This window comes from Rhinolophus sinicus, chromosome 3 (assembly GCF_057876585.1).
Source record: "Rhinolophus sinicus isolate RSI-liver-muscle chromosome 3, RSI-T2T, whole genome shotgun sequence".
Taxonomy (NCBI): domain Eukaryota; kingdom Metazoa; phylum Chordata; class Mammalia; order Chiroptera; family Rhinolophidae; genus Rhinolophus; species Rhinolophus sinicus.
Genome location: NC_142503.1, coordinates 68,212,293 through 68,229,539, shown reverse-complemented (window position 1 = coordinate 68,229,539; position 17,247 = coordinate 68,212,293). Strand labels below are relative to the sequence as shown.

General features: G+C 32.8%; 1 protein-coding gene across 1 annotated transcript in view; it reads left to right on the top strand.

Moving 5' to 3' along the window:
- SLCO4C1 (solute carrier organic anion transporter family member 4C1) overlaps positions 1–17,247 on the top strand; it is a 51,667-nt gene that overhangs the window by 26,383 nt on the left and 8,037 nt on the right. The window contains exons 3-10 of the mRNA XM_019727929.3: positions 2,622–2,804; positions 4,070–4,166; positions 5,627–5,748; positions 6,985–7,100; positions 7,812–7,956; positions 8,360–8,555; positions 12,162–12,315; positions 16,771–16,961. Of these exons, the coding sequence (XP_019583488.3) occupies positions 2,622–2,804; positions 4,070–4,166; positions 5,627–5,748; positions 6,985–7,100; positions 7,812–7,956; positions 8,360–8,555; positions 12,162–12,315; positions 16,771–16,961 (1,204 nt within the window). The remainder of the gene's footprint in view (positions 1–2,621; positions 2,805–4,069; positions 4,167–5,626; positions 5,749–6,984; positions 7,101–7,811; positions 7,957–8,359; positions 8,556–12,161; positions 12,316–16,770; positions 16,962–17,247) is intronic.

Genomic DNA, 17,247 nt, shown 5'->3' with positions numbered 1-17,247 from the left:
TTGTATTACAGTTAGATCCTTTTATCATGTTCTGCATTTAATCCTGGAATCTTTTGACGTCTTAAGTGATTTTTTGAAAAATGTGTATATTAAATTTCACTCTTTGTACTGTAAAGTTCAATGGATTTGGACAAATGCATAGTGCTATGTATCCATAATTAAACTATCATATAGAATACTTTCATATGCTATATTACTAACTATTAAATATAAATTGTGGGCTAGGTAAATAAATCATAGGACATTTATGCTGTGGAATAATATAATAGTGCCAACAAAGAAATTTAAATACAGCTTCAAGTTCCAACATCAGAGATGTCCGGGATATTATAAGTGAAAACTGGAAGTTGTTGAATATAAGAATAGTGTGTTTAGTATGATCATACTTGTGTAAAAAAGTAAATGGATATAAAACATGTGAATGAGTGAGAAGAATGTCTGAAAAATGATAAAAGGAAATATTAATGGGTCATTACCTTCATCTGAGTTACATGGGAGAGCATAAATTGGAGGCAGGCAGGAGTAAGGAAGAGTTTTGTTTTCTTTTGATAGTCTTCTGTGCTATTTAAAATTTATTTACAAAAGCATGTTGAAATCTCATGGATTACTTCCTCTGGGGAAAAAGAAAAAAACAACAACAAAAACTCACCAAAACCTGACAGAATACTCATATAATCAAAATGTCAACTAGAGGGCCGGCCCGGTGGCTCAGGTGGTTAGATCTCTATGCTCCTAACTCTGAAGGCTGCTGGTTCGATTCCCACATGGGCTAGTGGGCTCTCAACCACAAGGTTGCCAGTTCAATTCCTTGAGTCCTGCAAGGGATGGTGGGCAGCGCCCCCTGCAACTAAGATTGAACACGGCACCTTGAGCTGAGCTGCCACTGAGCTCCCGGATGGCTCAGTTGGTTGGAGTGCATCCTCTCAACCACAAGGTTGCCAAGTCGATTCCTCGAGTCCCCCAAGGGACGGTGGGCTGCATCCCCTGCAACTAGCAATGGCAACTGGACCTGGTGCTGAGCTGTGCCCTCCACAACTAAGACTGAAAGGACAACAACTTGAAGCTGAACGGCACCCTCCACAACTAAGATTGAAAGGACAACAACTTGACTTGGGAAAAAAGAAAAAAGAAAAAAAATGCCCTGGAAGTACACACTGTTCCTCAATAAAGTCCTATTCCCCTCCCCAAATAAAAAAATCTTTAAAAACAAACTAACAAACAAACAAACACACAAAAAACAAAATAATAAAAAAAGAAAACCTTTTTAAATGAACATCTAAATGGGTCCACTCACCTGCTTTGAAAGTAACATTATAGCCAAAAAAAAAAAAAAAAAAAAAAATCTACTAGATTACTACAAAAGGATACTTACCTATTACAAAAAATGGCAGTTTACCTGTTGTAAGAAAGAACAAGGAAAAAACAATAAACTAAGAAATACATGTATGTTCAGTTTTGCAGTGTATAAAATAATGAGATTGTTAGTCTAATCTACTACCTACAAGAAACTGAATATTGAAACCAGGAATTATATAATTCAAATGTCTGACATGGCCAGGTAGGTAACATAAATAATACTGACCTAGTTCACTTATAAATACAAAGTATCCTACAAAATATTTATCAACCTCTTACAACATGAATATATGCAATATTATAAGGTACATTATTAGTTTACATATTTTATGCATAAAATTTTCATCTGAAAATTTGATGACCATGAACCAGTTAAAGAATATTCAGGATTGGTACTTTACTTACTTCACCAGTCAGGAAATAATGAGTCTCGATATGATATTAAGGAAATGAAAATAGAATTAGCTGAGGCCATTGTTAAAATGAAAATTCCTGGATACTACACCAGATTCAAAGGGAAAGGGCTGGGAATGTATTGTTAACAAGTGACTTTGTTCTTTAACATTATCAGATGAGTTTAGGTAATATGGATTTACTATACCCAACATTTGAATCTGATTTTTAAGAAGATGTTAATCAAATTTTAAAGAGAACTATTTTTCCTTTGATGATACTCAGAGGAATATTCTATAGACCCATAGATTATTTCAAAAAACTAAAATTAATAAAATAGTTTGAGCTGTAAAACAATAGACATACCTTCCAATATTACTGCTTTGTGGTAAATATTGAGAATTACTGTTTTATCGAAAATATCTTATAACCCAATTACACTTTTCAAATCAATAAGATGTTAATTGATAAATTCATTATAGTAGTTATATTGCGTTTGTGACTTGGAATAAAAATGGCTAGTTTTTATTTTTATTTTTATTTTTATTCAGTTACTCTAAAAACTATCCTTGCCTAGCACCACTTGCTTCAATGGGGTTTATATTAATTTACCTGAAAACTTGTTAAGTTTGATTCTTAAGAAAGTATTGTTTCTCAGTTTCATTCTATATTTTTTAGATTTCAGCATGGTAATATGTCATAAATTACCTTTAGTAATATATGTATTTTAAAATAGTTAAATATAATCAAAGTGAAGTAATTGAAATAAATAAAGAGGGTTATGTTAAGCAAGTATAATTTGTAAAGATAAATATTTAAATTATTAGCTAAATTTCTATATATTTGTAATTTTATTTTTTCCCCCTCCAAAGATACTTGCTTAACAACAAGGAATAGGACCAGTTGTACTTCTTCCAGTTCTTCACTTTCTACCTACTTGTATGTCTTCATCTTCGGACAACTTTTGATGGGAACAGGAGGAACTCCTCTCTATACACTAGGAACAGCCTTTATTGATGATTCTGTGCCCACACATAAATCTTCTCTCTACATAGGTAAGTTTGCTCTGTAATATAAATGTCTCAGTATCATTTCATCTTATTTCTTGTTTAATTTATAAGTAAAGCATACCATATGCTTATTTAAAAGTTCATTGTAATTTCATAGGTGTTTCCATGAGATAAATGCAATATTACTTTTTTGTTTAATTATTTACTGACATAAACACGTCTTTCAGTTGAATTTGGTTCAGAGTTTTGTTAATATACTGCTCCATTTCCTGTTCTGGGCATGCCAGCCTTCCAGGAAATGCAATTCAACTAGTAGACTGTCTAGATTGCTTGAATTCCAGGCTAATTTACACAGGGTGTGGAGACTGAGCTCTGTCATTCGGTGTGACTTCTACATCCTACTCAAGGAGAGTCAACAAAAGAAACTCAAGATAGTACCCAGACACTCTATGGAGTTTTTCATTTCAGGTTAACCTTGTTGATATATGACTCGACTTTTTTTCCTCTGTGACCTAATTTTTGGTACCTAAGTTTCTCTTAAATTCCCTCCCTCATGTTCCTGCAAGGTAGAGCTAATAAGACTACTGCGTTAGTCCATTCGGACTGCTTTAACAGAATACCATAGATTGGTTGGTTTATAAAAAAACAGAAATGTATTTCTTACAGTCCTGGAAGCTGGGAATCCAAAATCAGGGTGCCCACAGATTCAGAGTCTGATGAGGGCTTAATTTGCAACAATTAAAAAGTTATATGTGGTGAATTTTTAAATATCTGAGAGAAATAAGGTCAGTTTAATTCTGCTGTAAGTAAAAATGGGAGATTCACTAAGAGCAGGTGTTTAATCGCTTACTTTTAAGAAATAAACAAATGACCAGATGCAAGTTTTTACCAGCTACTATGGTGAAAAATAAAGAATGCTTTTGGAGTATGTACAGAGTGCAAAAGGCTTATTATTCCACATTGTTTTCTTCCATAAGAATTCTAAACAATATTTATTATCACCATCGTAAAGGATAATGGTAGATTTACTACCCCTGCTGCCAATTAACATGATATAACTTTCCATTTTATAATTATTGGGTTTATTGCAATTATTATTAAAGTCTAACAACTTTCACATTAAATTATATATTTTCAGCTCTTGGACTTTACAAGTGATACTATTCCAATGATATTTTTTAGTGAAAATATGTGTAATTTTCATAATTTCAATTTTTCTACAGTAAAATATTTGTCTTTCTTCACTATTTTAGACATGCAAAGCAAAGTTGTACAAATGACCATTTTCTATGTCTTTGTTCTTTTTCTAGGTATTGGCTATTCTATGTCAATATTAGGCCCTGCTGTTGGCTATGTGTTGGGAGGACAGCTGTTAACCATGTACATTGATGTTGGTTTGGGACAAAGGCAAGGCGATATCTATTTTTGTTTTATTTAAATACACTTCATTTAAGTAATGTTAACATCACAGACAGAACATTTTCACAGTATTTTCTGAATATAGTGTGAAGGAATTTTCAGGAAACAAAATTGAATACATACAATTTTTATATAACATTTTGGCTGCATTACTTCATGAATTAATGTCACACCATCTCTCAGTATAATGAATTTATTCATAAGTAAGGATGATTAATAGTCACCTAGTAAAATTTTTCAAAATACACATATAGTACCCCATACATTGTTCAAAAAGACTTTAATACAAATTAGTTATGGTTTCAGTAGATTTACCTAGAGGTAGATAGCTTGAAGAATCTCAAGAGTCTATGATTCTCAGACTAAGTTCTGTAGTAGTTCTGATAATGCAATAGAGATCACAATTGTGTGGTTATGAAGGATAGTAATAGGTAATGTTTATTTGTCCCATACTATGTTCTAGACAACATAGGTGTTTTTCTGTTACCTTATTTTACATGATATTTTTATTTAATCCTCCCAATAATTCTTTACGGTAGTTGATGTATACAGTTTGGTAAGTGGCAAAGACATAAATCAATGTAGATCTTTTTGACTCCAAAACCCCCCTCTTAACCACTGAATTACCTTCTCCTTTTCCTGAATTGAGAAGTTAGCGACCGTTGGTAAGGCCACATTTTCCTCCTTTTTCCACTGGGAATCGTAACTACACAATGCTTGTATAGTAACTACATAGTCATTGCATGACTGTGAACAATGAATATGTAGTTATGGGTGTTGGATTTGTCCTTTGGGCTGTTAGTCCTAGGTTAATCTTTTAGAGACTATATAAAAAGATGTGCAGAGGAAGGCCTTGAAACAGATAGCTGGATATAAAAAAAAATATATTAGTTTCAGGTGCATAAAACAATGTAATCGCTGGATTTTTAAGAAAGGACATTGTAATTTCAGTGGAGAGTTACATAAGTTATAGGGGTGGTGTGTTTTTTGGGAAGAGCATTTGATATAAAATATGAAAACCATTGTAAAAAACAATACATTACTTTAAAAAGAATGTTACATTTAAATGAATACTATAATTGAAGTACAGTGTATGGGCTTTTAACATAGATCAATGATTTTCTGTGAAATGCATTTAATATAATAAGGAAAAAGAACTTAGCCAAAGTTAAAGAATGTTCAGAAATTCTATGTATGCTTTCAAATATCCAATATACTTATATTTACTATGAAATATTTTAAACTTGTATTCCATATTTGTCATTTTGAAATACTTTGCAAACCATTATTCTCATAGCTCTTGTTTATGCCTGCTATCCGTTGTCTGATTCATCACAATGGCTTCACTTAAAACTTTGGATATTATAATAATATTCCTCTATATATGCCCTTGAGTTTTAATTAACAAGATAGAGTTGACTTTGACCTTTTGTTTTCCTGTCTCATAGCACTGATATCACCGAGGATGATCCACGATGGCTGGGGGCATGGTGGATTGGATTTCTTCTGGCTTGGCTCTTTGCTTGGTCTTTGATAATACCTTTTTCCTGCTTTCCAAAACATTTACCAGGTAAACATGTTTTCCTTAAAACCAGGGAGTTTTATTCCACTTCTGGGCCAAGTGTTGCTTTCTGTATGATTGATAAGAACCCTAGAAAATTCATTGTTTTATAGAATCTCAGCCTATGTAAACTTTTGAATGTCCGTCTTTATTTTAGGAAATATTGGGTAGCATTGTTAATATTCATGGTTTTCCTTTATTTTCAATTAATAATCAATAAAAATGTACATATTAATCCCCTTACTATATATTTACTAAACTTGTTTTTTATGTGTTATCTGGAATCCTGATTCATGTATATATGTAATATATAATATATTTTAAATTATTAGTTTGTATTCAGTTAATCACTAACTTTAAGAGCCAATCTGTTAATTGATGTTAATTATTTGTTATTGAAAGTAGAAGTACTTTCTTTTTGTCACCAAAGTCATGCTCTGGCATACTCATTTTTCACCATATTCCAATACTAGACAGTCTGTCCAAGAAATAAAAGATTCATGGAAAAGGATATCCATTTCTTCCTCTGTGAGATTTTGCTTCTCTGTAATCATATAGTTGAAATATATAGCTATAGAAGTATTTTTCTCCAGGCTCAAGGTAGTTGGTTGCTTCTAGTACATGAAACAGGATAGATAATTAATTTTTAGAAATGGGCAAAAGAAAAGTTGGTGGAGTAGAAGTAGGTGGACCCATTTATTTCTTTCTACCCTGGGCTATCCACCTTATGATTCCATATTTTGACTGTTTTCTCATATTTATTCAAAGTACCATTTTTAAAAATCAGAAGGACCTGGTAATAGATGGTAAATATTATTTCATCTGCAAAGCATGTTAGAATTAAAGAGAGTAAAGGAAAAAAGCCTCAAACATACTCTGTTCATAAAGGATGAGAAAGAGAACCATTTGATAGGAAGAAACATTTTTAAGAGATTTCAAATAAAGACAATAACTATGTGATTGGAGCAAAATTATCTCCGTCTTAATTTTTAGACTGGTTGAAACTTCCTTAGTTAATGGCAATAACATTAGCTCTAGGACTGCCAGATTACAGATATAGATATTGGTGCAATTTTGTTGACAAACAGAGGAACTGGCTTGTTATATTATAGAATTTATTTACTTGTAGAAGTGCATGTTAGTTGAAAAGTAAGCATTTTAAAAAAGTGTGTGTTAGTTGAAAAGTAAGCATTTTAAAAAATGAAAAATGAAGTGATAGAGCAAGTACATTTATGATTTTTTTAGGTACAGCAAAAATTCAAGAAGGAAAAACTTCCCAGACTCATCAGAATAATAGTTCTGTACAATACACAGATGAGAATTTTGGAAAAAGTTTTAAAGATTTTCCAGTTGCTCTAAAGGTAAAATAACACTGTTCATACCCCCCCCACACACACACATATATACGTAGATATATGTATATATTACATATATATATATATACACACATACAAATATTTTCATAATGTACTCTTGTTTGCTTAGTTACTATCATTCTAGCTCTTGTAAACAACTCTTCAGACTTAATTTTATTGCACTTTGACTAAATGAAAACCAGGCCAGAGTGGAACGGTTGAAAGAACATGAGTTATTGGCAATATCAATATTCAGTGGTTCCTCATTAGCACTATGCCATTTCCCTTATGTAACGGATTGATGCATTATCACTGAGTTGTAAATATATAGTTGAAAATGCCAAACCAATATCTTTCGCTTGTGAAAGAAGTGGTGGTTAGTGGTTACTTGGTTTGAATTTGAGATTAAAGAAACAAATGTATTTTGTTCTATTCTATTGAACTCATCAGAAAAGCATTCTATTTAGCATCATAAAAGTTTTGTACATGAAGGGGTTTATAATTTTAGCTTTTCAAGATTTGAAATCATTTACTTTTTTGTTAAATTTTTTTCTCCTAAATGAAAGTCTTAAAATGTTTTTACTCCATTTCATCTCACCTTTCAACTCTTCCTCCTCCTCTCCCATACATTTGCCATTTCATCATGCTACCATTCTAATGCTGCATTTTGCAGTATAATCATAGTTATTCATTTGGTGAACTGTATTTTTTCTTTAGAATTTGATGAGGAATACTGTCTTTATGTGTTTAGTGATATCAACGTCTTCTGAAGCCTTAGTTACTACTGGATTTGCTACATTTTTACCTAAATTTATAGAAAGTCAGTTTGGATTGTCATCCAGTTTTGCAGCTATCCTTGGAGGTAAAACATTTTCTTTGTTCTAACTTAATGTGATAATTTTACAGTACCACACTAAATATTTGTTAGAATATCATATAATTTAAGATAATCCACTCCTTGAAATTAAACTTTATCCTGATTTGATTAACATTCCTGATTTTCTGATATTAGAAAATCTTGTATGAACTTATACAGCGGCCATATAGAGAGAATATATATATATATGTTAATCATACTGTTTAAAACCATTTCTATTAATCTCTTAATATAACTAAGTCATTTATTCATATGCTTCTAAATCACGAGTACTTTCATACGTTAAAACCAATGTGGTGTTTGTGTTTGATTTTCCAATTGTTGGTATGAATGAATTAGTGGGTGTGTTTGTAAGTTTTCTCACTATCTGTGTCTTCTTTCTCATTAGGGGCTGTTTTAATTCCCGGAGCTGCTCTTGGTCAGATTTTAGGTGGTGTCCTTGTTTCAAAATTCAAAATGGCATGTAAAAAGGCAATGAAGTTTGCTTGTCTCTCATCTTTAATTGGACTTATGCTGACTTTTGTATTTATTTATGCCAACTGTGAAAACGAGCCATTTGCTGGTGTGTCTGAATCATATAATGGGTAAACATATTTCAATGCTTTTTGATATTAATATCAGAGTAATAAATTATGTGTATTTCCAAGTATATGATAAAATTATGAGAGACTGGGTATTTTTTTTTAATGGACAAACCAGTTATAGGTAGCAACATGTTCACAAGTCAGAAGGACAAGAAGTCATCCAGTAAACATGAACTTCTACAGTAAACATGAACTTCTAAAAGCCGATAAAACAATGATTAGTATCACCTCAGACTAGCTTCATTTTAATTTCTCTTCTAGCCCATTCCAACCCATCTAATATGAGAATTTCACCATAGGGAGTCATCTCCATTTTTTAAAATTTAAATCAATAGAAATATATAATGTGAAATTCTCCCTAGGATTTGAATCACTCAGGGCAAAGATTCTGCTATATTTATCTTTGTATTCCTAAGCATAGTACGAAGTACCGAAGAGTTGCTCCTTAACTGCGTTCTGAATAAATACCCAACTTTTAATAAGATGTCATTACTTAAACTAAAAACAAACAAACAACAAACAAAACCTTACATATATGTAGGATTTTGTCTGTTGTTGTTTTTTTTTTTTTAAGTTTATTGGGGTGACAATGGTTAGTAAAGTTACATAGGTTTGAAGTGTACAATTCTGTAAAACACTGTCTATATACTGTGTTTCCCCGAAAATAAGACCTAACCAGAAAATAAGCCCTAGCATGATTTTTCAGGATGACATCCCCTGAACATAACTTCTAATGCGTCTTTTGGAGCAAACCTTAATATAAGGCCCAGTCTATTTTGGGGGAAATATGGTATCATATTGTGTGTTCCCCACCCAGAGTCAGTTCTCCTTCCATCACCATATATTTGATCCCGTTATCCTCATCTGCCACCTTTCTTCCCTCTTACCCTCTGACAACCACTAAACTATTGTCTAGTGTTTGTTTTCATTATAGAATAATACTTTGGATTCAAATAAGAAATTAATGTTTAAATTCTATTTACAATAAATATGTTTCTCATATATACATATGTGTGTGTATAAACACACATTTAAAATTTTTGAAATTTAAAATATTTTATATATTTAAAAATTAATATGTATATATTAAGACAATTTAATAAACTTTGCGAGAATTGGCTATCTTTCTAATAATAGTTTCCCCTTTACCTCATGAAGTGAAACTTTATCAAGTATGTAGACTAAGTGACCGACTTTTGATAATAAGGAATATATGCTATTGTTCTTTGTTTCTATTGTAGTTTGCATCATACTGTCTTATGCTTTCATGTCCACAGTAATCATTTATCAATAATATGATAATTATATGTTGGAACATTTGATTTTAAAAATCATTGTGTAGAGGCTATTTGTAGAGTTGCAAGGATAGTTTTTTTCTCTTGTCCCCTTATTTCTGATCATATTGTAAACCAGTTGCTGGCAGAGACTGACTGTTATGTGTGCTTTTGTGAATAGAATCGTTCTTGATAAAGACATCTAGCAACAGACTGTGGAATAGATTAGAAGCAGAAGACACTCTAAGCAGAGTGAAGAATTTCTTAGAATTTATCCTTGGCTCACCCTCTCCTTCAGACGCCTCACTGATTTGTTTCCAGTTTGCTTTCTATTCTTTAATCTATTTCTTTCACAAACTTCTGTTCTCCACCTTAAATATCATTTTCTAAAATAGCAGTTATTATCTTCTAATACTTAGGTAAATCACTCATTTTTTGTTTTTGACTCCCAGTGCAAAAAAGTTAGTTTCATAGTTGCATAGGATTTTTATCCCTCCCTTCCTTTTTTTCCTTTCTTCCTTTTTTCTCCTCCCTTTCTCCCTTTCTCTATCTCCATCTCCATCTCTATCTCCTTCTCCATCTCCATCTCCATCTATCTCTTTATTTCTTTTAGATATATTTCCACTAGCACATAATTAGAGCTCAACTATGTATTCATGAAATGAATGGACTCCCAAGACTTCTGTACACGTCTTACTCTACACTCATTAGATGGTTGATCTTATCATTCTCATGGTTTCAGCTACATATGTATGTAAATAGATATTAAGATATCTAGCTCCATGCCAAATTTCCTCACCAAATTTGAGACTCTCAATCTCAGCATGTATAAAACCATACCCATCATCTCTTTCCCAAAACTAGATCTATTCCACCAAAATGTCAAATGAGACACCAAGAATCACTCTTGACTCTTCCATCCAGTTTTCATCTTCAATCAAACACCAAATCTTACTTATTCTACATCCAAAATATTTCTCAAATCTGTTTGCTATAATTAAATGTTCTATTTTATTTCTCCTATACATCATCATGAGTTAGTCTGGGATATTGTAACTGGTCCCCTTCTTTCAAATTCATATTCTGTATAACTCCTAGGATTATTTCTTTAAAATAGCTTCTGACAATGTCATTTTCCAGTCTAAAAATACTTTGATTACCTTTTCAAAAGAGGTTAAAACCCATTGTTTTTAACAAGGCCCATAAGGCCCTAAAACAAGCTGGTCTCTGACTCCTCTCCAGCTATATCTCCTACATTCTATGCTTCAGGCAACATTCATATTTCTCCATATAGGATGCTATTTCTCACCTTTATGTCTTTCTACCAGCTTCTCGGAAGTACCTTTCATCTTCCCCATTTACCCAGTAAACTCTTACTCATCTTTTAAGACTCATCTCAGGCAGTAGTAGTTTCTTCAGACCCTCTTGTCTAACTTTGGCTTGTTTTGAGTGTCATTCCCCAGTGCTTCTCAAATACACTGTGTAGATATCTATAAGCACACTCACCATATTAGTCTATAATTATTTGTCCATCTCTACTCGTAGACTGTGAAATCTTTGAGGATAGTGAATACCTTATTCAGCTGTGTTTTCCCAATACCTAGAATGGAGGCTAGCACTTACTCAATATTTGAGTATATTGGCTGAATGAATGAGTGAATAAATAAAGAACTGGAAAAGTATCTTTGCTTAGGGTAACCCTTTATATTATCAGAGGTGTTGCCCCCTATTAAGAGGCAGCATGGAACAACACTGAGCCAGGGAATGAGGAGTATTATATTTGACAAAAAAAGAAAAGTAGTAACTTAATCTCTCTGGGACTCAGTTTTTCCATTGATAAAATGAATACGTTCAACACCATGTTTGTATTCATCTTTCCAGGTTTACAATTTTGCTTGTACCCCAGGGAAATTTGGCAATGTGTGGAGACATTTTGGTTGTCACAACCCAAGGGGATGCTACTGGCATGTAGTGGGTGGAGGCCAGGATGCTGCTAACCTTCCTACAATCCACAGAACCAGCTCCTCCCCCCACCACAAAGAGTTACCTGTTATCAAATGAGAAACTCTGTTATATTTGCTTACTCTGCTATTTTTCTGGTCATTGACAGACACTGTATTATATAATTATTGTTTCTACTGCCTCTCTCTTCTGCAAGAAATCATGCTCTATGTGAAAAGGCAGGCATTTTATTTGTTTTTCCGTTCAATAATTAAGTATATGTCCAGTGAGTGAATAAATGACTACATGACAAGATATTACAATGCTTCTGACCTGTTCATTAAAAGTGATAACATAGATAATTTGCCCATCTTTCATTTCTTGTTGACAGGACAGGAGACCTGGGAAACTTGACTACTTCTTGTAATGCCAATTGTAACTGCATGCGATCATATTATTATCCTGTCTGTGGAAGAGATGGAGTCCAATATTTTTCTCCCTGCTTTGCAGGTTGTAAAAATTCTGTTCCAGAAATGCAGCCAAAGGTAACTTGTGTGCTACTTTACCTTAAAGAGGCAATGCTTTTGTATATTTATGGATGGCCTTCTTGATCTCTTCAGTGGAGTTATAGAGTGTGTATTCTTTTTCAGTTCCTGGCCCACCTCTTCTTTTCAGAAGCCAGGCAGAGTTTCAGTCAAGCAAGATGAATAAGCTCTAGACATCTGTACAACATTGTACCTATAGTCAACAATTATGTATTGTGCACTAAAAATGTGTTAAGAGGTAGATCTCATGTTAAGTGTTCTTACTTAATTAAACAGCAAACAAACTAACAAACCAACCCTGACCACTCCAACTGAAAAAGATTCTTCATTTATACCTCAGGTGCAATTACTGTTGAAAAATCAATTTTGTAGTTACGTACATCTTTGTCATATCAATTCTATTATAGTAGTGAAATAATATTTACCTTCTTACATTGTTTTATCTTTTCTCAACTACACTTTATGCCCCTTGAAGTCAGGTAACTTCTCCTATTCTTACTAAGTACAGTGTATATAATAAAAACATCATAAATATTTGTTGCTTTTATTTGATGCACCATGGATGGATTTTTAAAAAAATATCCAAATCATCAACTCATTCTCAAATACAAATTTCCTTTTACTTCTGTGTTAGAATGCATATCAGTTAACCTGGAAATGATTTCTTTTAAAGAAGTTAAATAGATTAAGAGAATCCAATATAATTTTATTCTACTACATCTACAATCGAAAGATTTCATCTTAGCTAAACTTAAGAGCCTTGGGATCAAATTGTAAATGTAAGAACATCTAAACCTGTAGAGAATTTTTATGAGTTTATTTGAGCCAAACTGACCACATACGCTGACCAGATCTTGCAGGGGAGCAAGATCTCAAATGCTCTGGAGACTAACAGTTTTGCAGCTTCTTTTATGCTTTTGATATTAAGGAGGGAACCTAAGGAAGATTGTGTGAGAGGTGACCGGATTATGTGCTCTCTTAAGAGTGGTTAAGGCTTATTTCAGAGGTGTGTTAACCTAGATGCATAGAAATAATAGACAGAGCTTGCTTTAGGCCAAGATAAATCTTTTACTAAAAAGTTATAAGCCTGGGTTACCCTGTGAGGTTACTTTCTATAGAACCCTTTTTTTGTCCACAAAATAATACTCACTAATTACTAATACTATATAATATGTTATATTTTAATAGATAATGTGGTAACACTAAACAGACCTGAGGGAAATACATACTGTGATATAAGATACCACAATGAATAACATGACAAAACAGCACAATCTTGAATATTTGAAATATGGCCTAGTGAAATGGCATTCCTTTTCCTATGTAAAGATAAACTTAAGATTGCAGGAAAATATTTTTACCTAAATAAGTAGAAATAATTATTTGCAATAATCTATAAAATTACTTCAGATTTCTTCTAAAACTAATGAATGTGTGTGTATGTGTGTCATTGTACACATTTATATATATGTTTATATGGGTGTGTGTATGTATATGTGTTTATACACATTTATATATGTTTGTGCATATATATACACATATCTTTAATGATTTTACATGTAATAAATACTTTAAACATTTATCTCAACAGATTAGGATTTGATTTTCCTGCTGGGGATAAGTCAGAGTGTGAAACACAATGTATATTTTTTCTTCTTACCTACCTTATAGATTTTAAAGTGATCATCTAAGAACATTGAAAAATAAGTCAGAAAAAATGTCTGTGGTGACTCATAGCAGATCTGATAGACTTGGATGACATATTTGCAGTTTTCATCCTTGGAATAAAACTAATTAGATCAGTACGTGAAGTGCCTATGACAGTTAATAAAAGCATTGTTAAGGCCTCAAAACTGAGGGTTATCATTACCTTTACACCAGTGTACATCTGGGATTTGCTTAGTTTCAAAACAGGTTGAGAAAATTAGGTCTTTGTGTCTGTTATAAGGAGCATGATGTATATTATAGAAATGGAACTACCTGGAAGGTAACTATTCCTTTGAAAGGTAGATAAGTAGGTAGCAGTTTCCTGCATATAAAATGTGATCAGTAAGTGTTACTGATTAACTCTACTTAGAAGATTATGACAAGAAGTGATTGGAAGGGTTTTACTTAAATAAAATGTATAGATAGAAATCCTATACTACACAAGGAAACCAAAACTAAATAAGTAAATAATAACAAAAATGTAATACCCAGAACACACTTTATATAGAAATGGTATTGATCATTTTGATATGGTTAATTTGATGTGTATATTTTTGCCAATTATTATAACTGCCATTTTAAGCACTACATTGTCTTCTAGGGGTTGTTTAGGAAAAGCTCGTTTTTCTGACTTCGGAATTTTCTATCTGTCCTGGCTTTTTTATGTCCAACTATTCCATGTAACAACTCAGTTTTTCACAGGATGTTTTTTCTTATGGAATATTTCTTATGGAATATAGACAAAAAAACATTGACAATATTGTAATAAACACCTATGCACATTTGTTCACAGATATGTAGTTTTGTATTTCACACAGTGACCCAAACTACAAAAACCTATGCTAACAGCTAGCTACAGTGAGTCACATGTATACTTTAAAATTTTTAAGGAGAGCGCAGCTCACAGTGGCCCATGCAGAGATTGTACCGGCAACCTTGGTGTTATTAGCACCACGCTCTAACCAACTGAGCTAACCGGCCACCCCAAATGTATACTTTTTTATGTAAGACAGACAATAACTGTTCTCAGTTTTCCTTCTTAAAAATTTTTAAAGGCTACATTGCTTCATTATTTGACATACCTGATGGCTGAGTATAAAATAGTCCATTTTTGCAGGTGTCATCTGCGTATTTGGGTGTCCTGAATTAGTACCAGTGATTATAGAATACCTTTAGGACCCAAAAAAGGTCTCTGGCTTTTAGAACAATTAATGCACCACTTCCCTTTGACTTCTCTGGCTGTGGTCTGGCTTTGTTGAGGCTTTAAACATGTATTAGGTTGGTGCAAAAGTAATTGTGGTTTTTGCAATTATTTTTAACCTTTTAAACTGCAATAACTTTTGCACCATCCTAATAAAAAGATTTATAGTAAGGATGGAATTGAGGGTACAAGGCCTTTAAAAAACAATTATGTCTAACTTTTTAAATATCTATTTTTTTCATACAAAAGTAATACTTATAATTGTTTTTTAACATGTTACCTTCCAATATATCATTATATTAATTTATATGTATATATGAGGTATGACAATGAAGTTCGCAAACTCATCCTAGAAAAAGTGCTACATTCCTCATTGCTGAATATCACTGTGGTCACCTTTGAAGTCCTCCCCTTGGGAAGCTATGCACTGACCCCAGCGCCCTGTCCACCCTTCAAAGCAATTTTGGAATTCTTTTTCTGGAATGGCCATCAGAGCTGTCATCATGTTACCCTTGATGTCATGAATGGCATCAAAATGTCTTCCTTTCAATGTTTCCTTTGTCTTCGGGTAAAGAAAGAAGTCATTGGGGGCCAGATCAGGTGAGTAGGGAGGGTGTTCCAGTACAGTTATTTGTTTACTGGCTAAAAACTCCCTCACAGACAGTGCAGTGTGAGCTGGTGCATTGTTGTGAAGCAAGAGCCATGAATTGTTGGTGAAAAGTTCAGGTCATCTAACTTTTTCCACACAGCCTTTTCCATACTTCCAAATAGTAAACTTGGTCAACTGTTTTTCAGTTGGTACAAATACATAATGAATAATCCCTCTGATAGCAAAAAAGGTTAGCAACATTGTTGCAAGAAGTTCGCAAACTTAATTGTCAGACGTGAGTATATGATGTATATATATTTAAATAGTTAATATGTTATTTATGATATAAAATAGCCTTTGGGTAATATGTCTTCCAGTTTTTGATTGTCATAAATATGTCATCTTAAGAGGGATACAGTTTGCTTTTGTAAGGAAATTCAAACAGTTCAGAAAATTATAGTAAAAATGTTTGGTTGAAAGCAGCATTTTCTTCTCAAACTCTGTGACATATTAATTTTACTGTAGCACTTGTTAAAATTATGGTGTTTGTTCTTTTAAACTAGTGTAAATAGAGATTTTCACTATGCATTTTCTTTACATCCTATAATCGACAGGAAGAAAGTTAGCAGGAAAACTGAACAATTACGGTCTTTTCAAAGCAGTCTAGAATATGTGTGATCATCTAATAGTTATATTCTTGTCAATTTGTTTTTAAGTCATGAGTCAATAATAGGTTTCAAGTTGAAGTAATTGGCATAAAAATTAAATACAGATGATTCTACTTCATAAATATGGCCCATTGTTTTCCCTTGCTTAATTTCTTCAGGTTAATTACTCTTTCTTGGCATTATTTGTTGTGTATGGTGTAAGAGTTGCTATATCTCGAGATCACCTAATTTACAATGATAAAGCATGCTTTCAAGATAAGCACTTGCAGTATTTTTGTCTAATATTCTAGATATATTACAACTGTTCCTGTATTGAAATGAAAAAAGAAATAGTATCTACTGCAGCAAGTTTTGGTTTTGAAGCTAAAGCTGGAAAATGTGAAACTCGATGTACAAATTTGCCCATATTCCTTGCCATTTTCCTTGTTGCGATTGTTTTCACCTTTATGGCTGGTACTCCTATAACTGTGTCCATCCTAAGGTATGTATTATGTTTTGAAATTTGCCACCCTTAAGGCAACATGTTGAGTGAAAAGAAAATGGACTCAGGGGTTCATTGGGGGTTTATATTGACCATTGGTTCCAATACCAATTTGGCCCTTACAAGATTAATCATTCTGTGGCATTAGAAAAGCTACCTCATTGAACCCCAGATATATGAGGTTTAAATGAGATCATGTATGTGAAAGTGTCCTAACATTTGACCACCTGTTACATACTTGATGTTAGTTTCTCTACTTTGTTGATGAGGTTTCAGTTGTAACCTG